The sequence below is a fragment of the Danio rerio genome, chromosome 20, assembly GCF_049306965.1.
Source record: "Danio rerio strain Tuebingen ecotype United States chromosome 20, GRCz12tu, whole genome shotgun sequence".
In the NCBI taxonomy this organism is placed as follows: Eukaryota; Metazoa; Chordata; class Actinopteri; order Cypriniformes; family Danionidae; genus Danio; species Danio rerio.
Window position 1 is genome coordinate 20,266,115 of NC_133195.1, and position 23,827 is coordinate 20,289,941.

The 23,827-nt window shown below is 36.0% G+C and overlaps 1 protein-coding gene across 1 annotated transcript in view; it reads left to right on the plus strand.

Annotated features, from left to right (window-relative positions):
- cdh2 (cadherin 2, type 1, N-cadherin (neuronal)) overlaps positions 1–21,463 on the plus strand; it is an 80,272-nt gene extending 58,809 nt beyond the window's left edge. The window contains 11 exon segments of the mRNA NM_131081.2: positions 76–220; positions 312–484; positions 1,710–1,847; positions 1,934–2,119; positions 4,164–4,417; positions 4,880–5,022; positions 10,795–11,028; positions 11,113–11,346; positions 13,556–13,695; positions 15,928–16,092; positions 19,423–21,463. Coding sequence (NP_571156.2) covers positions 76–220; positions 312–484; positions 1,710–1,847; positions 1,934–2,119; positions 4,164–4,417; positions 4,880–5,022; positions 10,795–11,028; positions 11,113–11,346; positions 13,556–13,695; positions 15,928–16,092; positions 19,423–19,629 — 2,019 coding nt within the window. The 3' untranslated portion in view covers positions 19,630–21,463.
- The last annotated feature ends 2,364 nt before the right edge of the window (positions 21,464–23,827 follow it).

The following is a 23,827-nucleotide window of genomic DNA, read 5'->3' on the forward strand; positions in this document are numbered from 1 at the left end:
TATTGTTCATCCAGGTTTGAGTTTATAAAGAGTTTTTACATAAAACTAACTATACAAGTGTGTTTGCATTCACAGCTGCGTGCTCATGCAGTGGACATCAATGGAAACCAGATGGAGAATCCCATTGACATCATCATCAATGTCATCGATATGAATGACAACCGGCCAGAGTTCACACATCAGATCTGGAATGGGACCGTGGATGAGGGTGCCAAACCAGGTACACACTTACAGATTCATGTTTTCCACAGAGGCTTGTAACACATCTTCACCAGTGAAGGGAAAAAGTGACATTTATTGCTTGGCTCTAGGAACATTCGTAATGACAGTGACCTCCCAGGATAAGGATGACCCAAATACAGCCAACGGGATGCTGAGATACAAAATCCTCTCTCAGACCCCAGAGAGCCCCTCATCCAACATGTTCACTATCAACAACAAAACCGGCAAAATCATCACAGTAGCTGCAGGCCTGGACCGTGAGGTAATGTTAACAGTATGCAACTATATTGTAGACCAGAGATTTTCATTAGTGTTATTTTTGGATTTGTATTGTCTGTTTTTATTTTAATTATACAGTTGAATCAGAATTATTAGCCCCCTTTTAGTTTTAATAGTTTTTCTAATAGTTTTTCTTCTGGAGAAAGTCTTATTTGTTTTATTTCAGCTAGAATAAAAGCAGTTATTAATTTTTTAAACACTATTTTAAGGACATTTTTTTTTCGACTGTCTACAGAACAACCCATACAACAACTTGCCTAATTACCCTAACCTGCCTAGTTAACCTAATTAATCTAGTGAAGCCTTTAAATGTCACTTTAAGCTGTATAGAAGTGTCTTGAAAAATATCAAGTAAAATATTATTTGCTGTCATCATGGCAAAGATAAAATAAATCAGTTATTAGAAATGAGTTATTAAAACTATTATGTTTTAAAATGTGTTGAAAAAATTATCTCTATTTAACAGAAGTTGGGAAAAGAATAAACAGGGGGTCTAATTATTCAGGGGGGCTAATAATTCAGAATTCAACTGTATTTACATACATAGTTTCCAACATAGAGTTAAAGGCAAAAACATGTAAAAACATATAATTGTCTTTTTTGGATATTTCCTAAGTGATTTAAATGATTAAGTGATTGAATTTTCACAGTATTTTATATTATATTTCTTTCTTTTTCTGGAGAAAGCTGCATTTTTTTCTGGTTTAGCTGTAAAATAAAAAGCTGTAATAAAAGCATGTACATAACAATTAAAGATTTGTTAAGCCTTTAAATTGCACTTAAATTTAAATACTAGTATCTTAGAAAATAACTAGTAAAATATTATGTGCTGTCATCATGACATAAAGAAAATAGTTTTTAAAACTTTGTTATTTAAACCGTTCTGTGTTTTATAGAAAAAATAAAAAAATATCTCTGTTGAATTAAAATAAAAATTTCACAGGATGCTTATAATTTTGCCTTCAACTAAATAAATACTCTCTTTGATGAACATAAAATATTTTTAAACTTAAAAAAAACACACAGAAAATGTAACTTGCCATAAACCTTTGAAGCAAGACAAGGCACGTTTATTAATACTGCACATTTCAATCTCAATGGTAATTCAAAGTGCTTTACATAAACAAGAATAAAAGCAACAAGTATAAGAAATAAAAACAACAAATAAAATTTGATCTGGAATATGATGATTTTTTTTCCCCGAGCAGAAGGTGCCTCAGTACACCCTGATCATCCAGGCCACCGATATGGAAGGAAACCCCACGTATGGTCTGTCCAACACCGCCACTGCTGTCATACGCCTGCTGGATGTCAATGACAACGCTCCCGAGTTCACCCGAGAGACTGTGAGTGACACATACAGGCACTTGAACACGCGTCTCACCAAAGCCATCTTTGCTGAAAATCGATCTTTCCCTCTGTCTGTCTCTAGTTCCATGGTGAGGTCCCAGAGAACCGTGTGAATGTGATAGTGACCAATCTCACCGTGACCGACAAAGATGAACCGGGGACTCCAGCCTGGAATGCTGTGTACCGGATCATATCCGGGGACCCGACCGGACGCTTCTCCATTCCTACTGACCCTGTCACCAATGAAGGCCTTGTCACCGTTGTTAAGGTAGTACTCATGATAACACATCAGACTTAGTGAGAAATGATTATTGACTATATCCACTTGCTTAGTCGTGACATATGAAATACTGTTTTAAGGTCTATGCGATTGCTCATTTGAGTCGTTTATGACTATTTTTATAGTCATATCACACATTAATGTGAATTTTATATAAAGTCTTTGGACTTATTAGCAATTTATAAAACAAAATTGAACAATTTATATAAAAAAAAATTATAATTTTCTGGCCATCTGATATTAGGCATGGAAATGTATGTGATCGTGATTTTCTAAAGTAATAGATCAAATAGAATGTTTATTATTAAGATTTAAGGAGCCTCCATATACAACTTGATATGGTGTGTGGACCTGGAAGCTGCTTCGTGTGACGTCACACTTAACAAGCGGTTAGACAATAAATTGTAGTCCACATCAATCACATATTCTCTCACTATTCGCATATCCTTTCATAAAAAGAATTAAAAAAAAGAGTTTGTAAGAAATGAACATTCTGACAGATGGTCTGAAATAGAGCAGTTTCTTCTCTGAAATCAATATTTCACTCCAGTTGTATGGTTATACTTCTATGTCGCTATTTCACTTCTCTCACATATGCTGCATCCCAATTCACATAGTATCTCTTCTAAAGAATAACTGAAAAAGACATTCCCACACACAGGGTTCCCACGGGCCATGGGATTTTGGCAATACCATGGAATCTTAAAAGGTCTATTCCACACATTGAAAGTCAGGGAGTTTTATTTTATTTTTTTGTCCAAATCATGGAGTATCATGGATTTTAGTTTTGATGATTTTATCAAAGTGTAATTATTCTGTGCAGGGTTTTTTAATCATGTATTGTTATATTTAGTCTTTGTTTTTTGTGTTTTTTAATTCTTTTCCGCTTGTCAACCAGCAATCAAATATACTAAAATAATATGATTTCTTCAACATCAAGCAGGATACATTGTTTTGTTTTTCTTAAAGTGAATGGAAAGGATTAAGGTCGGGGATCTTGACACATTTAGGTTACCATAAGTATGTGAAAGATAAGGTGGATAAATCATGGAAATTCAGATTTTTAATAACTGAAAATCAGGGAAAAGTCATGGGAATTTGGAATGGGGTTTAGAGTGGATAAAAGTGAAGTGGAGTGTTTTAAAGAGTGTTCTAATATTAGCCAGATGGACTACTATTTCTAGTGTAACTCCGAAGTGTAGTCTCTTGCATACTTTTGCCAATATACAACCAATGCATTGTGCTTTGGACCCAAATTTATTTATAATTGTAAACACAGGTAACGTGTTAACAACTAGAACTATTGCTAAATGTAGAAGCTTGGGTAAAAGGGGTATGAATGATTAATTATCTGTATTATATTTAATCTGCAACAACATCATGAACTATTATTTGCACATTTGGTCATTTACTTATAAACGCATCATGTAAACACATGAGGAGCTTTCTCTGCATGACAGTCACACAAATGACAATATAACAAGCCACTTCATCTCCAGTATGGTAGAAAACAACAGAATGGTCTTCTAATGATGATGTTGCATTTCTCAAAGCTTGCCTGCTCTTTTGTTACACATTCAAAAGTATGGAATTTTCCTACACAAAAAAGTGTGTGTCTTTAGAGCTTAGCTATAGTAATAATAGATAGCAATTGGGACGCATCAATACTCTTGTCTGTGACGTTGCAGAACTCTGCTTGGCCAATCAGATTTGTAGACCGGAACTAATTGTTGTATAAATGCTGTAATTGGGTAGCGCTGTTATTTGCTAGAGTCCCATAGACATGGGTTCAAATGCAGAGCAAAAGACGGTCTCCATGGAAACAGCTTCCACCTGCTGTTCAGCCGAGTTAATGGTTTATATGTCTCTTAATTGAGAATGAGTTATTCATTAATTATTATTCAAACATTTCTCTCCTGTGTATTTAATTGCAACACAATTCATTTATTGTATCGTTTCGATTCTTTCCCCTAACAGATTGTGAAGCGGAGTTAACTTGATTGTGTCTCTGCTTGTGTGTTCTTGTGTACAGCCAGTTGATTTCGAGATGAATCGATCATTCATGCTGACTGTTGTCGCTGACAATGAAGTGCCACTAGCGAGTGGAATCCATCGCACACGCCAGTCTACAGCTACCGTGTCCATCCGCGTCATCGATGTGAACGAAAGCCCCAACTTTGACCCCAACCCCAAACAGATCAAACTGGAGGAGGGTCTTCCGCAGTGGTCGATGCTAACGACTTTTACAGCTCATGATCCAGACAGATATATGCAGCAGACTATTAGGTATTAAAGCACACACATCTGCATATATACACATGGTTTCTAGCAATGGAAAGCATTTTTGGAAGTGTAATGCATTTTTATAAACTATTTACAGTTTACAAAAATAAAACTAATATGAAATAGTGTTGTTAGGCTTTTATTTAAGGTTTTATTTAACAAAGGATTTCCTGTTATAATTATAGACAGAAAGATTATTATTGATAAAGTGCATTTGTATAGCACTTAATAATGTTTTTTTTTATTTGTTTGCACCTTTATATTTATATAATATATGTTAAATATAAATGTTAAATGTAAATTCTTAACGCACTTCGTTTCATTTTGACAAATATTCTATACAGTCTAAACACAGCAGAAGTAGTAGATTAATTTAAAAGTAGGCTACTCCACATATAACCATTGTGAAAAAGTAAACGAAATGAAAACGTTAACCACATCTTCTTGTGTGTTTGTGTTTTAAAGTTACTCTAAATTATACGACCCCGCCAACTGGTTGGAGATCGACCCAAACAACGGACGAATTTCCACCATTGCTGTTTTGGACCGAGAATCTCCTTACGTGAAAAATAACCTTTACAACGCCACATTCATGGCTTCAGACAATGGTAAGAGCAATGTTGTGTGTGTCTGTGTGTGTGTGTGTGTGTGTATGCATAAGCAGTTAAGATTGAGTGATTGAGTGATTCCATTGATTTTAGCTCTAGGGTGGAACTGCAACCGAACAGACTCAGAAATATACCCATGCCCACACATCCATGCTTAATGATCACACCAATGACAAATGCAAACTCATTCCCAACGTCTGCGTGTTCACTTTCCCTGGGTGGCTCTTTGAAGCAGCTCTTCTTTCTAACACACACATATGCACATACACTACCCGCTGTGTGAAAGAGTCTACAGAAGTCTGCTAGGCCGCTATTCTGCTGCCGTGTTTAACATTCTCGCTGCATCAGAGCTGTGAAACAACCCCCCTCTCTCACACACACACACACACGCTGTAAATTTGAAAGCTTGTCTCCAGAAACACTCACAAAGCAGTTGTGCCATTTTCGTATACGGTATTTCAGCACAAAACCCACCTGTAATCCAGTTTCAGCACACGCTAAATGCACTGAAATAGCAATGCACAGAATGTAAATGAAGGCATTGTTTTTAGCACAAACACACCTCCTTTCTATGCAAATTGGGTTTATTATAGATCAGCAGTATTTGCACAAGCTCTACGTTGTTTGCATGGACAATTATAATTGCGCGGAAAAGAAGGTGTACGCTTTATTGCTTTGTTTCGAAATGAACTCAGTTGTGCATTTTCTAGTGATCACTGCAGCTGCAATTTGTGAAATGATGGAGAAGAGTGCTGCATCCAGCTGCGTGGCGCAGTAAATCACACTTCCTGCATTTTTATAGTTTCATTACACAATAAAACTGTACAGTTGCGGAAAAGTATTTTGTCTACTGCATCCTCTACAACAAGTCATTCAGAACCAACCCAGGCTCTTTTTCCCAAAAGCATTGTTAGCCAAATATACTCACACATACCAACATTACCAGCATAATGCAACAATTCACTGTTTTTTTAAAAACATAGTTTCAGCATATATATATATATATATATATATATATATATATATATATATATATATATATATACATACATACAGTTGTGGTCAGAATTATTTGCCCCCCTGTTTATTTTTTCCCCAATTTCTTTTTAACTAGAAGTTTTTTTTTCAGCACATTTCTAAACATAATAGTTTTAGTAGCTCATTTCCAATAACTGATTTATTTTATTTTTGCCATGATGACAGTTAATAACATTTTACTAGATATTTTTCAAGACACTTCTATACAGCTTAAAGTAACATTTAAAGGCTTAACTAGGTTAATTAGGATAACTAGGCAAGTTAGGGTAATTAGGCAAATAATTGTATAATGATGGTTTGTTCTGTAGACTATAGAAAAAAATACATAGCTTAAAGGGGCTAATAATTTTGTCTTGATTACTGATGTCCATGTAAAAGTTGTCATTGTGAAAGCCCCTTTAAAATGATTTTTTGAAAATTTTAAATCTGTTTTTACTGTAGCCAAAATAAAACAAATAAGACTTTCTCCAGAAGAAAAAAATAATATCAGACATACTGTGAAAATTTACTTGCTCTGTTAAACATCATTTGGGAAATATTTAAAAAAGAATATATATAAATATATATATATATATATATATATATATATATATATATATATATATATATATATATATATATATATATATATATGTATATATATATATATATATGTATATATATATATATATATATATATATATATATATATATATATATATATATATATATATATATATATATATATATTCGTTCATTTTTTCGGCTTAGTCCCTTTATTAATTTGAGTTTGCCACAGCGTAATGAACCGCCAACTTATCCAGCATGTTTTATGCAGCAGATGCCTTTCCAGCCACAACCCAACACTGGGAAACACCCATACACACTCATTCACACACATACACTACGATGAATTTTAGCTTACCCAATGGTGTTCATATTATGTGGATATTTTAACCCACAGTACAGTTAAAATAATACAGAAAATATAGTAAAACAATCCTCAGACACCAATATAAACAGTGAAAATGCAGCACTAATTTGATCTCAAACTGTTTAATTAGCAAAAGTCAGCAAAACAACACCACCTGCGTGAGGTCATTGATGACAGTTCAAATAGTTGAACCGTCATGGGTTGTATGCCAAACAAATCATTTGGAAATGGAGTACTAAAACAACACAGACAGTGTGCAAATACACAATGCTATCTTGGCTTTCACAATGACAACTTTTACATGGACATCAGTAATCAAATAATCTGCCCTAATCTAATTAAGACAATAATATGATTAAGGCGTTTACATGAGTTGCTGTTTGAATGTTCCTTTCATGTTCCCGTTTTACAAGCTATAGCACATTTCCTCAGGAGTTTCATGAAATTTCTGGTGTTTCATTTTCAAATTGTCGACTTTAACTGCAGTTTGGCACTTCATTCGCACTTTCATTCGGGATGATTTCATGCTTGCCCCTGTAACAAAGAGATATTGGATGTGAGTATGAACTGCTGGAAGAGTGTTGTTTTAATGGAATTGCATATGCATGCTGAATTGGAGAAAAAAAAAAACTCAGCATTTCGCGGTGTATGTAGCAATGACTGGTCTGTGGTCTTCACTGATTCGATAAGTGCAAAGAATAGTGTCAAATAGCCATGTGCGTGTGTGTGTATGGACTATCCTGTCGCAAAACACAGCAAAAAGTCCTACATCATGGTACTAGTTTGATTAAGGTGTTTAGATGTCTGTACTGTACTTCAATAATGCAACAGTAAATCAGTAAATCATTCTCCTAAGTTTGATTTTGATCTTAATCAGATTAAATCAATAAAAATCGCTGTTTACATGGTAGACTGTTAAACAGAGAATTGTCTTGATCATATTAAAGTCAGATTATTGGTGTCCATGTAAACATACTCAATGAATGTCCATCTCAATTCAGTCGAATCTTTGTGTGCGACAAGCTGCTGATCGGCTCCCTTTCTCACAAAGAAGCCTATTCGCATCGAGTTCAATGCTGATTCGCACACCTGATTCAATAAATTAAGGATACTTAGTCGTACTTGATTTAGTTGTTTTCGGGGCTGGAACGGATTAATGAATGTGTTGGGAATGCCAACTGGGTAGAACAGAAAGTCGGCACTCTTTCAGCCTGCCGCTGAGCTCTGCCCGTCTCTTGTTCTTTGTTTAAAGATCAGTGAAATCGAAAGGTCTTGTTACTCTTGTTGAGAAAGAAACTAAAGCTCTTTTCCAAGCGGTGATGGTCCAGTCTGTGGTGGTTAGAAGGGCTCAGTTATTTCATGGACGTGGGCAGGTTGATTGGATCCTATAGAGCGTGCATTAGGGTTTATAAATGAATTATCATGCCCAGAAACTCAGATGAGAGGAACTTAAAGTCGTTAACTACTGTCGTTTGTCTGTATTTTCAGTTTTAAACTATTAGTCTCCAGCTCGGATGTCACGCCCACAAAATGTGCTCAGTTGAGATGCATATTGCACACACACACACACACACACACACATCCACAACATTTTGTTGCATCCCTGATTATTCTTATTATTTTAAAAGCTTGTAATTTTGCAGGACTCCCATAATAGGGTTACATCAATCCAAGGTCAAAAACGAACTCGACTTATTTCATAATAAACTTTCCAGCATTGTGTCTTTCCTTAAAGTGTCTGAAACAGTTTGTTCAAGGATCTGGTGTCTAAAAAAACTCTGCTTTTTGTGAATGTACGCTGCTCTGATTGGTCAGATGGCTCCAATCTGTTGTGATAGTTTTACAGCTCATTTCAGAATGTTTATTTCACCCATAACCATATTTGATTTCCCTAGCACTTTCAAAAACAGCGAGCAGATGTCAAAAAACCAGCGGTGACTAAAGCTACCTGTCTTGTTGCCTCATGTCAGCTGCACCTGGTCCTCTGTGGACCATTTTGCTGCATGTGAACACTGATTCATAGCTAAACAGCCAATCAGATCACTCTGTTCCAGTAATGGTCAATGCAGATTCTACAAATCTTAACTGTAACATTGTGTTCTCAATGCATTGAATTGTTTATAGAAGATGCCACATTGACACACGAGACTCACGCATGAACATTTACTCAAAGGAGAAGAACCCCCAAAATGTCTATATTGCAACAGAAACCAAACTGTTAAACATATTATTGTGGAATGCCCTATTTTTAATGTTATCAGACAACAATTTTTATCTCTAGAGACTTTAAATGAAATATTTTTAAATGTGATTCCTTCTAAAATTGCACAATTTATATCAAAAGGAAACCTTTAAAAAGATTTTAAATTTTTATCTTATATATTATCATTATTATTATTATTATTATTATGTATTTTACCTTATTATTTATTGCTGTTAATGACTTTTGATTGTTAGAATATTTTTATAATTATAGAAAACTGATATTTATAAGATGTGGTAAACTTGATCCAATGGCAATAAAAATTATAATAAAATTAAAACTCTCTCAACGCATTGACAATGCAAATGAAACTCAACTAGGCCTCAACTACAACTTCAGTTTACATTACTAATAACCATAGCTTGAAATTGTGCAAATTTGTTACAAACATACAGTTGAAGTCAGAATTATTAGCCCCCTGTATTATTAGCGACCCTGTTTATTTTTTTCCCCAATTTCTGTTTAATGGAGGGAAGATTGTTTCAGCACATTTCTAAGCATAATAGTTTTAAAAACTTATTTCTAATAACAGATGTATTTTGTCTTTGTCATGATGACAGTAAATAATATTTTACTTGAAATTTTTCAAGACACTTCTATACAGCTTAAAGTGACATTTAAAAGCTTAACTAGGGTAATAAGGTGCACTAGGCAGGTTAGGGTAATTAGTCAAATTATTGTATGATGATGGTTTGTTCTGTAGACTATCCAAAAAAGAATTAGCTTAAAGGGGCTAATAATTTTGTCCCAAAAATGTTTTTAAAAAAATTAATAACTACTTTTATTCTAGCCGAAATAAAACAAATAAGACTTTCTTCAGAAGAAAAAATATTATCAGACATACTGTAAAAATGTCATTGCTCTGTTAAACATCATTTGGGAAATATTTAAAAAAGAAAATAAAAATCAAAAGGGGGCTAATAATTCTGACTTCAACTGTATATATATTTAACAGGAGGTAAAGCTGAAATTACCGACAACTTGTTTCAAACTGTTTAGAAAAGGTCTTTCTATAAAAATAAAAAATAAAAACTTTAGAAATAGAATAGTAATTTTTTGTTAACATCAAAAAATACATTTAAATAAAAAAAAAAGTTCACAGTTAAATAAAATTTTATTGTTTATAATAATTTTATTGTTTATAATAAATTATAATTGTTAATTTTTTAACATTTATTTTTTTAGGTGCCTGAACACTGTTAGACTCCCAGAAAATCCATAAAGCTTTACTGTATTTATCATTGCTTGTAATTTGGTTGATTGCATTTTATGCAAATGCGCTCCTCTACAAAGTCATCCTATTATCATCAAAATGATCATTCTTTCCAAATAGAGCTATTCATTTCATCTGTTAAGATTATGCTCAATATGTATCGCAGAAAAGTAGCTAAATTACACTTCATAAAAGGTAACAACATGAAAAGAGCATATTAGACTCACTTTTAAACTCACATAGGTTACATTTAGAAAATTTCACATTGAAAACAGTTTAAAATAAATGTTTGATTCATAAATAGAAGTTTATTGACATTTTCTGTTTCCTTCTGTCTATCCCCAGGTGTGCCCCGTGCAAGTGGGACTGGAACACTGCAGATTTACTTGTTGGACATAAATGATAACGCACCTCGCGTCTTCCCACAAGAAGCAGAAGTGTGTGAGCGTCCCGAACCCAATGCCATTAATATCACAGCAGTAGACGGAGATCTCAATCCCAACGCTGGACCCTACGCTTTTGAACTGCCCAATCGGCCCTCAGACATCCGAAGAAACTGGACACTGACCCGAATCAGTGGTAAGTTGCACTACTATCTCAAAAAATTGTCCTGATCTCTCAATTGTTCCCAAAAAATAAAAAAGTTATGTGTTTGTTTTGTAGGCGATCATGCTCAGCTGAGTCTGAAGATTAGTTACCTGGAAAGTGGCATTTACGAGCTACCCATCAGCATCACAGACTCGGGTAACCTGCCCATGTCCAACACCACTTACCTGCGCATTAAAGTATGCCAGTGCGATCATCACGGTGACTGTGTGGACATGGAGCGCATCATGGCAGCTGGGCTGGGCACCGGAGCCATCATCGCCATACTTATCTGCATCATCATTCTGCTGGGTAAGATTTTTTCTTCCGGGCAGTGGAGTTTAGTTCTTATCAGTCGGTCACATTTCTGCTGAGCACATGTGATCTGCTATTGGTGGTGATATGGTCACAATGAAGACTTTATAGTTGACACTGTTGTAGAAATGATAGGAGCAGCTCTGTTCACTTGCATCAATGTTATCAGTTGAATCAAAATCAAGTGACGCCTTTCTTTTATTTTTTGGCTGAGTGCAAATATACACTTACCGGCCACTTTATTAGGTACACCTGTCCAACTGCTCGTTGACGCAAATTTCTCATTTCTAAAAATGACATGGTACCCACTCGATGCATTTAAGTGTGTAAACATGGTCAAGACGATCTGCTGTAGTTCAAACCAAGCATCGGCATAGGGAAGAAAGGGGATTTAAGTAACTTTGAACGTGGCATGGTTGTTGGTGCCAGACGGACTGGTCTGAGTATTTCAGAAACTGCTGATCTACTAGGATTTTTACGCACAGCCATTTTTAGAGTTTACAGGGGTGATGCTATCATGTCAATATAGACCAAAATCTCTGAGGAATATGTCCAGTATCTTGTTGAATCTATACCATGAAGAATTAAGGCAGTTCTGAAGGCAAAAGGTAGTCCAACCTGGTACTAGTAAAGTGTATCTAATAAAGTGGCCGGTGAGTGTAGTTTTCGCACACATATTTTATGATTTGAAATGGTAGATGGAACTAGCAAGGAGTAAATAAGCTTAATTATAAGAATAGAACCTAATTGAGGTGGATACATGTTTTATTCTGTTCAAATACATAAACACAAGCTGAGATGGAAAGCAATCTATAAAACTACTTGTTTAAAAAAATTAAGTAATTTGTCTCAAATATTTGAATGAATAATTCATTTAGGCAAAATAAAGATATGTAATTCCTGTGAATCAAAATAAAGTAAAATAAACCGCTCATTATAGTAAATTGTAACCACTATTTTGTTCACTCGTACTTGTTTACATATAGTTAAATTGTGACCCGTGCGCTATGAATTAATTTGTTTGTTTGTTTAGCCACGATGAACTAATTTGATTTAATTGCAACACATGAGCAAATTATTGCAACATAGCCTTGATTATGTGAAATGAGGGAACAAACTATTACATTGTGCACACAATTTACTTAAAATGAAGAGATAAATTAGTGAGATGTGCTAGTAAGTTATTAGTAAGTCGTAGGAACACTTTTGATAATTTGTGACCATGCTATACCTTTTTTTTTTGTCTGTAGGTTTGCAAAAAAAAAAGCAGAACAGCGTGAATCTTTATCATTTGCATGTATTTTAGTCATTTCAAGAGAACATTTTCAAGAGAGGCATTTCAAGAGAATTTAAAGCACTCTGCCACAAAAAATGTACATTTGTAACTTTAATAAAGAGTAATTTAACTGAATTATTCATACAATGAAGATTATACAGTGTTGTTTTACATTTCATTATTCAATTTCTGTTGCTGAATACTGTTTGACCTTCCAAAAACCGTAAAGTGCTGTTTATTTGACGTTTTTCTTTGCCCTATTGTAATTATTTTTGCTTACCATTTGTTTAATAATTTTATACATGATTCACAATTATACAAAATCACCCCAATCAATCTAAATTTATTCAAACCATCTGGTGAAATTGTTTTTATATCGCATTGTATATTGATGAAAAACAAAGCAACGCGATGTAAGATTTTCCTGCAGCCCGAGTATAGCTGTAACCTGTCATTAAAACGAAAAATAATTTTGCTCGCAAAATTAAGCAACGCCATTTTTTTATGTTTTGTCTTAGAATATCAAATAAACATCCACAGTATTTTTCCAAGCGGCTTTACCCTCCATTTCTACTTCACCCAAAATTCTGTAGAAATGACACTTTAGTTCTTGAACACATGTTGTTTAAACCTGTTTTTTCCATTTAAATCAAATTTGTGACTTGGAAACATCAGCTCCTGGAACGTCTCTGCAGTTTTAAATCACGTTACTTCTGTAATTAACTTATTTACACAGCAAATCAAATATCTTGAAGTAAATAATGTCAGAAAAGCAGAATAATATGCATCCAGTTTTTTACATAAGGTCATTTAACTTAGAAGTTTCAGTTGGTGGTGCTAAAAATTGCACGCTGCACCTTTAACCGTCTGATCTCAAGTCATTTCGCTGCTTTTATATTGATCTTTCTCTCACTTTGTGCCTCTCTGCAGTGCTGGTGTTGATGTTTGTGATGTGGATGAAGAGACGGGATAAAGAGAGACAGGCCAAGCAGCTGCTGATCGATCCAGAGGACGATGTGCGAGACAACATACTTAAATACGACGAGGAGGGCGGCGGAGAAGAAGACCAGGTACATGTGCTTTTTTTATATTGCTGCTGCTGCTGCTGAATAACTTAATGCAATCTAGCCCGTTTAACAAAAACCTGTTAAAAAGTTTCATTTTAGCCAAACATTAAATTTAAAAATGAGTTAGTGGTGGTGTGGTTTGAAATCCCAATGACTCATTTTGTATGTAACGCCGAATTATAAGTCATAACGTGTTAGCGACTAATTTTAAATTGATGAAACAGTTCCTGCTTTGCCTGCTGTATGTGCGAGACGTGCAGATTTGCATTCGAGCCAAACTTTGTTTTTGTGACTCACACACACACACACAAATGCTCTCACGTTTTCCGTTTTATCATTTTGGATATTTTCTGTGTTTTTTTCATGAGTTAATGATATTTTCTTCTATCTTCTACACCTAACTCCCACTGGAGCCATTTGGCATTTTAAGGTGTTTAATTAAAGCATTAAATCTAAGAAAACCCATTAGTAATGTACTTAAGCCTCGGGTACTCGGTTTTTGTTTTGCTTTGTTTTTTTCATCTGCATCTTGCGCATGGCCAATTATTGTAGCTTTTCAGAGTAATACTCCATGGACATGTGCATTTACAGTCATGTCATTTTTTAAACTTGCTTTGAAAAATGCAAGTAAATTCTGCATTAGTTTGAGTTTTTCTACATTTGTTTAGCTTTTGTTTTCCCCTCTTCAACTAATTCTTGAAAGCAGTGGCCCAGCTGTGAGTGTTACCACCATGTGGACCCACCAATCAGTGCAGTCAGTTTCAGATTAGTGTGTGTGTCCTTACAAAAGTTTAGTTGCGCCAGTCTTGATTATTTCACAATGAAGTGGGCTTCACAAATGGAAAATCAAAGTGTACCATTGACTGTTTAATTAAAAGCTATAGATGACTACACACTAGCCTACAGTAAACAAATTATTTAACTAATGACTTATTTTTGATTTATATAATTTAACAGTGTTGACATGTGCGTAAAACATATGCTGTGACGACCTCTGATAAATCAGAGACTAAGCTGTAGGAAAATGAATGAATGAATTTGACAGTGTTGAAAAACTAAGTGAACTGCCTACTGAGAGTCATGTTTGGCTCCAGTTGTATTTTGAAATTGTTAAAGTGGATATTGAAATGGCTGTTTATCTGCCAATACAGTTGGACACATGTAAATCATACATTTGAGTCTACTCAGGATTCCCCAAAAATGTTGATTATAAAGACATGCTTGTCTATGAAATGGTTTTGGAATGTTGGTTGTTTTCAAATTTCCCAGAAGAATGTTTTATCATATTTAGCCACATGAATATCCTTTATTGTTTAAACATCACAAGCATAAAGCATGAAAACAACCCTGCAGGCACAGAACGTCATATTGATTTTGTACCCCAATTTTGTTTGGAAATTAAAATCAGGTTGACGTAAACGTCCAACGTCCAACCTAAAATCAACCAAATATTAATGTCTAATTATGTTAAACCTAGACATTGTGTGGACAATAACACTATGGCATCTATCAAACCAACACAACCTTAAATCAACTAAATATCGATGTAGTTTGGCAATGTTATTGGACGTCAAAATAACGTTGTCCTTAGATGCTGGCTAGACACCGAATTGTGGTCACATGACGTCGTGACCTAAATCTTACCTAATATTAACGTCTTAAGATGTTGTGCGCCTGCTGGGAAGTGTTATACAGCATTTATTTGTTTTTATTTATTTTTTATTTAAACATTGTTTTTATATACATTATACATTATACATAATAATAATAATAATTATACATAACATATACACAATATACATTTTTAGCATAATAATATTATTAATTCTATAATAATAAATCAAATTGGTAAATTTAATAGAACAACAGTCTGAATACTACAGCAGATGTTTGCTTAATTTTTATTTTGTCCTTCAAAATGCTTGATTTTACTCATTTGCCAGCATTTTTTTTAAATATTACAAACTTGTATTATGTATATATTTTCTTGATTTTAAGTACAGCTCAGAATATCTTAATTTTTACATAAATATGATAAATATACATAAATATGATAAATATACAAAAATGTGATAAATATAAGCTTTTTTAGTACATCAAATCTTTTAATCACTGAACCTTTTATCAAACAAAGTGAGTTTAAATGACTAAGGTTAAAACAGTTGTTGTTTCCAAAAAATGCAGCCGCCTAACCTAGTTTGTGTCTGTCTCTTCCTGCTATCTGTGTCTCTTCAGGACTATGATCTGAGCCAGCTGCAGCAGCCTGATACTCTGGAGCCAGACATGATCAAGCCTGTCGGGATCCGCCGGCTGGACGAGCGACCGATGCACTCGGAGCCCAACTACCCCATCCGCTCAGCCGCTCCACATCCCGGAGACATAGGAGAGTTCATCCACGAGGTACGCTGAGTCTCCGTCTCTCCATATAAAATGGCTCGATGGCACCAGTGATAAGCCGTAATGGTGATTGATTGGTTAATTGGACCGAGGTCCTTTTAGTTTTGCTGATCATTAGCCAGACTCTGAGATTCAATATCTCTTGCTACAGTCTGTGGATCCGCATCCCTCCTACACAGACCTCACAGGCTCCGAGCAGCGCGAGATTAGCGAAAAACTGCTTAAATCAGCCAATGAATTAAACATTACAGCTGAATGTAAGCAGCCTCACTTAAAAGACTGACATGCTTTGCATTTGCCAATCGTTTCGACCCAACTGTATTTTAAAGAAACCTCGCCACTAGGATTTCTTTCTTTTAAACTGTCTTTTAGGCTTCCAGAAATTGACACTTACGAGATTTGTTTATAATCGTTTCATGACTGGAGAAAGATTTGTTTGGACAGGCGACTTTAGAATTATGTCAACCGAATGTCTCTATATGGTGTTTAGTCTATGTTAGTGCTCTGTCTGGACAGTGTTATGCCAAGAGTGGAACTTTATTTGTATAATATGGCCGTGTATCAACACCAAGTGAACTGCCTACCCAGACTGCACTACTGGGCACCAGAGGCTTTGTTTGATGTGCTACGGAAATAAGTTATAAAAAAACATTTGAATATCACTAGGATGCGCAAAAAAAAAAACTTGTGACACTTCAATATGTTGACCATAATTGTTTTCACTCCGAAGTACACTTTGGAGGATGATATATCCCATTTGGAACACACTGTAAAACCTATGCAAGCAATTGCCAATTTCCGCAGATCAACTCCCCCCTTGTGGTCAGAAGCATTTCTGTTGTGTTTTGTTTGTGTTTTGACTTGATTCCATTTTGGAACCATGAGCTATGGAAATGAGTTAAAGAAAACATTTGAATGTCACTAGGATGCGCAAAAACGCTGTGTAGATTGAGCTGCTCTATTCCGTAGAATATGCATGTCTGTCACATTTTGTATTTATATAGTCATGGTTATACACTAAATAGTACTCCTTTTTTGATACATGTTCTTCATGAGGAGTTTTATTTTAAACAATCACTTATAAACCATTAAATACAGCACTTTTGTAATCTCCAGGGTTGATAATTGATTGTATGCATAAATAAATCCTAATAAATTCACATCATTTTTAATTAAACGTAGAGGACAATCTTCTTAAGGGGTTAAAACTGAAAGATATGCAATATGTTGGGTCCACATTGTAAATGTTGGCATATGGCATGTTGGCCCTGAAGACCTAGGATACATTCCCACACACAGAATAGGAAATAATGTTCACAATGCGCTTTGTATTCATTCACATTTTGAATTCACCTGTGCACATGCACTACAGAATGGTAGAGAATAGTACAGCCAATCGTTTTTACTTAATGGCTTTCGTTCCCATTGTCACTCCTTCCTCCCTCCCTCCTTCCTTCCTTCCGCTTCTCACTTTAGTTGTTTCTCGTCCAGTGTCCTGACAGAGTGTTCAGTGTTTCATTGTTTAATTGTGTGAGCTCAGACTGCGCTTAGCTGTGCTGTTTCCAGAACGCAGCCGCTTATAAATAAACGCTTTCGCCTGATTCCAGAGCCCAGCATCTGTTTGCACGGCGACCCCAATCCTTCTCCATGCATCCCTCTCCTCCCATCTCCCCTACTCCTCCTCCTTTTGTCCCGGCTTCTCTTTCTCCATCCCATCCATACAGTGGCCTTGAAGTGCTAAACACAATGGAATATAAGAGCAAACCTGAGTCTACAACACACACAAATCACATCAAAACAAAACCGAATTTTAAATAAATCACTTCCAAAATACACAGTTTCATTATTTACTCACTCTCCACTTTTTTCAAACCCGAATGAGTTTCACATGTTTGAAAAATTATGGTATCCAAACACTAGGGAAATCAATAATGACCATCAACTGGAAGTGGAAGCTGACATGATCAGTCAATCTGGAAGTGAACTACTCCTTTAAAAAGGAAATATTAGTTCAGAACACAACAAAGTCAAACTATAACAGAGTAGAAATGCTCTGTTCTAGGGCTGCATGATTTTGGAAAAATCAGACATTGCAATATTTTATTTTTCTGCGAAATAAGCAGTGCTATGGTTTTCCAAAGAGTCAAACAATAGTCAGATATTCAGGTACAGTAATTGAATAATCAAATGTAAAATAACACTATACAGTCTTCATTGATGATCAACTATAACCCCAACTCAACATTGTAGATCCTGCGATGTGTCTATTGCGAATGCACACATTGCGATATCTATGTTGAAACAATATATTGGGCAGTCCTACTCCATTCCACTAGTGGGCAGATGGTCTATCGAAACTGTGGCAGCTTCTCGCATTCTTATGCACTGGACAGACTTGCGGTGTTTCCAAATGGGATATATCGCCCACCAAAGGGCACTATGAAGTGGAAAAATTATAGTTTCCATATTGAAGTGTCAATCCAATCCAAAGTCATCAAAACTGGCCACTTTGAAACGCTCATTGGAATAAAAGATTTTGAAAAACTCAACCGATGGACACTTCAAGAAATTGTCATTTGAGCAGGGAAGTTGTTTGGTGTCACACATTGTAATTAATTCGAAAAGTCTCGTTTCTATACTTTAAGCCCTTCAGTGGGACCCTCCAAAGTGATCTGGGCATAGGGATGGGCCCAATGGAATGCACCCATAGTTGTGTTATAAAATGCTAGACCCACAATTAAATTTACAGTCTCTATCTGTGTGACAGAAAAACCTTCCATACTGGCCACAAACAGAGCTTTCCATTTGGAAGGGTTTATCACTATGCCCAAATCCCTTCGAGGGGTTTACCCTCCGAAAGGACTGCTTTGGAGGGATTAGGGCATAGGGATGAGCCCTTCAAACAACCAAAGAACTTCCCTTTGCAAAGGATCATGGATTCCTGAAGATTCCATCAGTTGTACCTTTCAAAATCTTTCATCCCAAAATGCCCTTCAGAGTGGCTATTCAGATTGTAATGACACTTCAATATGGTGATTATAATTGTTTTCACTCCGAAGTGCACTTTAGAAGGTGATATTTCCCATTTGAAACACTGTAAAACCAAACAACTGCCAATTTGCGCAGATCAACTGCCCTCTAGTGGTCAGGAGCATTTCTGTTGTGGTTTAGTTGTGTTTTGACTTGATTCCGTTTTGTTGTGGGCTTGCGTTTGCTATTTAAACTTTGTGTTGTGCTCTCCTTGCCTACCGTACATCCCCCTCATCAAAATGAGCACACATGCATGTGGAATATCTGTTTTTAAACGGCATCCCTTCTCGTCATGTTCCCCAGGGCCTCAAGGCAGCCGACACCGATCCCACGGCCCCTCCGTATGACTCCCTGCTGGTGTTTGACTACGAGGGCAGCGGCTCCACGGCCGGCTCACTAAGCTCCCTTCACTCGTCCAGCAGCGGAGGAGACCAGGACTATGACTACCTCAACGATTGGGGCCCTCGCTTCCGCAAACTCGCCGACATGTACGGAGGTAACGACGACTAGCTTACGCCATCACCGCAGGACCACTGAACGACAAGGAAGAACCGGAGGAGGAGGAAAATTTACAAGAAAACAAAAAACATCAAAAAAACAGTGTGGCACTTTTTTTTTTAAATCGCGGGACGTGGACAGTGTGCAGAATCAAAACAATGAAGAAAACAATATACCCTAGAGAGTGCGAGAAACGAAGACTAAGATAAGAAGTTGGAAGGAAGATCAGCAATGGCAACAAAACCAGGTGTTTCAGAAGGCCTGCGTTGTAATTAAGGAATCTGCCGAGTTTTGGTTGAGTCCAGGATTTTATGCGCCTAAGTTTTGAAGGATCATCGGTACGAAACGTATGAAGGAACGCTTCAAGAACGTTAAATGAATGCTAAGTTACACTTGAATCTCACAGTACAGAAGCACTGGGATATTACGTGCCTTTTTGTACATTTTTTTTCTTTCATTTTGACATTTTTCTTTCTTTTTCGGTCTTTGTTTATTTGATCTGATGATGTTTTACTGTTCAATGGCTATGGTGGCTCAGAGTTTTGGAGTGTTATTTTAATTCTTTTTTCATTTACGTTGTGAGCCTGTTTATAACATTTACGCTCCGACATGCTTTTGTTTGCATTTTTCACCATCACGCTGTTCGTTCACGTCACGTATCAAAATGAAGACTTTGAAAGAATGAGAGCGGCTAGACAGAGAGAACAGCTTTGTACAGTACGCTAGAAAATAGATTTCAGTTTGTCATTTTATTTCACGTTTTCCTGTTTTTTATATATATATATCTATATATATATATATATATATATATTTACATTGACAATATTTTCCACCGAAACGTTAACTTATGCAGCTGGTTGCAAAATGGGAGACGAGCATTATTATTATTTGGTAGCAGAACTTTTTTTTTTCTCTCTCTCTCTCTATCTCTGCATTTTTTTGAAGTGATTTAGTATTTTGCAAATGAAAGCATTCAAATGTCATCTGCCTTAGTCATCCTGGTATTCTTTCATGCCTGGTATTCTTTCATTTTTTTACTCCACTGTAAATTAAATGGTGTGTACAAAGTTTTTTGTTTCGTTTCTCCTCTTTTGATGTAGTCTACGATGAAGAACAGGGCGTGAAGAACTTGTATATGTATAATTTGGACTACAGACAAAAGGAATTTTTGCATGTTTTTATCTTTTCCGTATAAAACAGTCTTTCTGAAATTTATTTACACTCAAATAAAGAAATGCCCACCTTGAAGGAGACTACAGCGATTAAGTGATACAGAAGTTTGGTCCAGATACCCGTTGCTTTCATCCTCCCCTTTTCATAGGGTCACATTCCTTTTCGGTTTCACCCCTTTTGGCCCAATTTATGACCTTCCGTTTGCCCGTTCTCTGATTTCATCACTTGACGTCCTTCGTCAAGGAGACCACGTTGACCATTTCTTTTGCTACGTTCTGCAATTCCATTGTCTTCTCCCCCCGGGCCACTTTCATGGATCAAAGAGGTTGACTGACGTTCAAGGCTCCTAAATGATCCTTTTGGATCTTCATGTCCGAACGAATCTAATGGTGGACTGAAGCCCTCATCATAACTGTCTCTGCCTGTTAGAAAGCTGTGTGTGTGCGCGTGCGTGTGTGTGTGTGTATCACTGGATGCGTCAGAGAGGGCCAATTAAAAGAGCAGGATGGAAAGTACGAGGCCAGTCCACTCACGAGGCTCACAGCCATAAGATGATTAACAGCTTTTTAATGAACGATGGCTGTCCAGAGTTCTGTGGGCTCTGTTTGCAATTACTTGTTGATATTATGACCCATTGCAGCCCAAATGACCAATAAAAGTCTAATTTTGGAAATGCTGATTTGTTTGCTTTTCTTTGCTACTTTGATGTATTAGCTGTGCTCCGAAACCTAGCAGCTCCCTAGACAGACAGCTGGCTTCTAAGGCAGGATCTTAAGCATCGTGGGACCTCAGCAGTGACAGATTTAGAACGCTCTACATGGATGGAAATCACAAATAGAGCTACACATGGGAGACTCGACTAGCAATTGATTTCTGGGGAGTTTGACATTAGTAAACCTCACTAAACCTTTATATACTCCTAAATATAAAAAATATGTGTTGGTAAAGATTTGGATTTGACCAAGTTTTGGAAGGTTGAAGTAATTGACTGAAACTGTGATGCTAAATTTTAGAAACCAAAAAATATTTTGGATTTGGCCGAAATGTTTTTGGATGGCCAAAATGAAAAAAAAAGTGTTAAATGAAAAAAAGCAAAACAAAAATAATTATATTAGAATATTTTGTGCTTCCCACAGGTTTTTAAATATACTTGTGGTGTGGCTGAATTAAAACACATCATTTATTCATTCATTTTCTTTTCGCATTAGTCCCTTTATTAATCCGGGGACACCAAAGTGGAATGAACCGCCAACTTATTCAGCACATGTTTTACGCAGCGGATGCCCTTCAAGCCGCAACCCATCACTGGGAAACACCCATACATAGTCAATCACACTCATACACTACGGACAATTTAGTTTACCTGATTCACCTATACCACATGTCTTTGGACTTGTGGGGGAAACCGGAGCACCTAGAGGAAACCCACGCCAACATGGGGAGAACACACACACTGCACACAGAAACGCCAACTGAACCAGCCGAGGCTCAAACCAGCGACCTTGCTGTGAGGCGAATGTGCTACCCACTGCGCCGCCACCATGGGTTGCGGCTTGAAGTGCATCCGCTGTGTAAAAATGTGCTGAATAAGTTGTTGGTTCATTCCACTGTGGCGATCTCAGATTAATAAAGGGACTAAGCCAAAAAGAAAATGAATGAATGAATAATTAAGGTGTTTATGTGAAGTGCTTTCATAGAGTTTCCTGTAAGTTTGGATGGCTTTAAATGCAGTTTGACAGTTTCAGCTTCACTCATGAACATTTCATTCATGCCGCCGTGACAAACTGGGGTATTACACACAAATAAGAAGTAAGGTCTGGTAAGAGTACATCTTAAGATTGCGCGCCAAATGGAAAGAAAAAAACGTACGCATTTTGTGATGTCCGATTATGACTTTAGTCCAATTAAGATGATCAAAAATCGATGTTTTAAGCTTATGTAGGCTTACAGTTCAGAATTCATGTTAAACTGAATAAATTATCTACACCCACACTATCTATATAGACACAGTTGAAGTCAGAATTATTAGCCCCTATTTGATTTTTTTTTTTTTTTCAATATTTCCTAAATAATGTGTAACAGATCAGGGAAATCTTCACAGTATGTCAGATAATATTTTTTTTTTCTTCTGGAGAACGTCTTATTTGTTTCATTTCAGCTAAAATAAAAGAAGTTATACATTTTTTAAAAGCCATTTTAAGGTCAAAATTATTAGCCCCTTTAAGCTATCTTTTTTTTTTTCTTTTCGATAGTCTACCGAACAAACCATCGTTATACAAAAACTTGCCTAATTACCCTAACCTGCCTTGTTAACCTAATTAACCCAGTTAAGCCTTTAAATGTCACTTTAAGCCAGAGGTCACCAAACTTGTTCCTGGAGGGCCGGTGCCCTGCAGATTTTACCTCCAACCCTAATCAAACACACCTGAACAAGATAATCAAGGTCTTACTAGGTATACTTGAAACACCCAGGCAGGTGTGTTGAGGCAAGTTGGAACTAAACCCTGAAGGGACACCGGCCCTCCAGGACCAGGATTGGTGACCCCTGCTTTAAGGTGTATAGTAGTGTCTTGACATACATCTAGTAAAATAATAGTTACTGTCATAATGGCAAAGATAAAATAAATCCGTTATTAGAGATGAGTTATTAAAACTATCATGGTTATAAATGTGTTGAAAAAATGTTCTCTCCGTTAAACAAAAATTGGGGAAAAAATAAACAGGGGGATGATAATTCTATATATATAACATGCAGTATATATAACAAAATAGTTTGACGATGTGAAATGGTAGAAATAAGATTGTTAAATTACCAAAACATTTAATTAATTTTCTTTTGCCTTAGTCCCTTGTATAACAGCGGAATGAACCACCAACAGATTCCTTTCCAAATATAAAAATAAAGATAAAATAAATCAGTTATTAGAGATGAGTTATTAAAACTATTGTTTAGAAATGTGTTGATAAAATCTTCTTAAACAGAAATCAGGGGGGAAAAAAATAAACAGGGGGGCTAATAATTCTGACTTCAACTGCA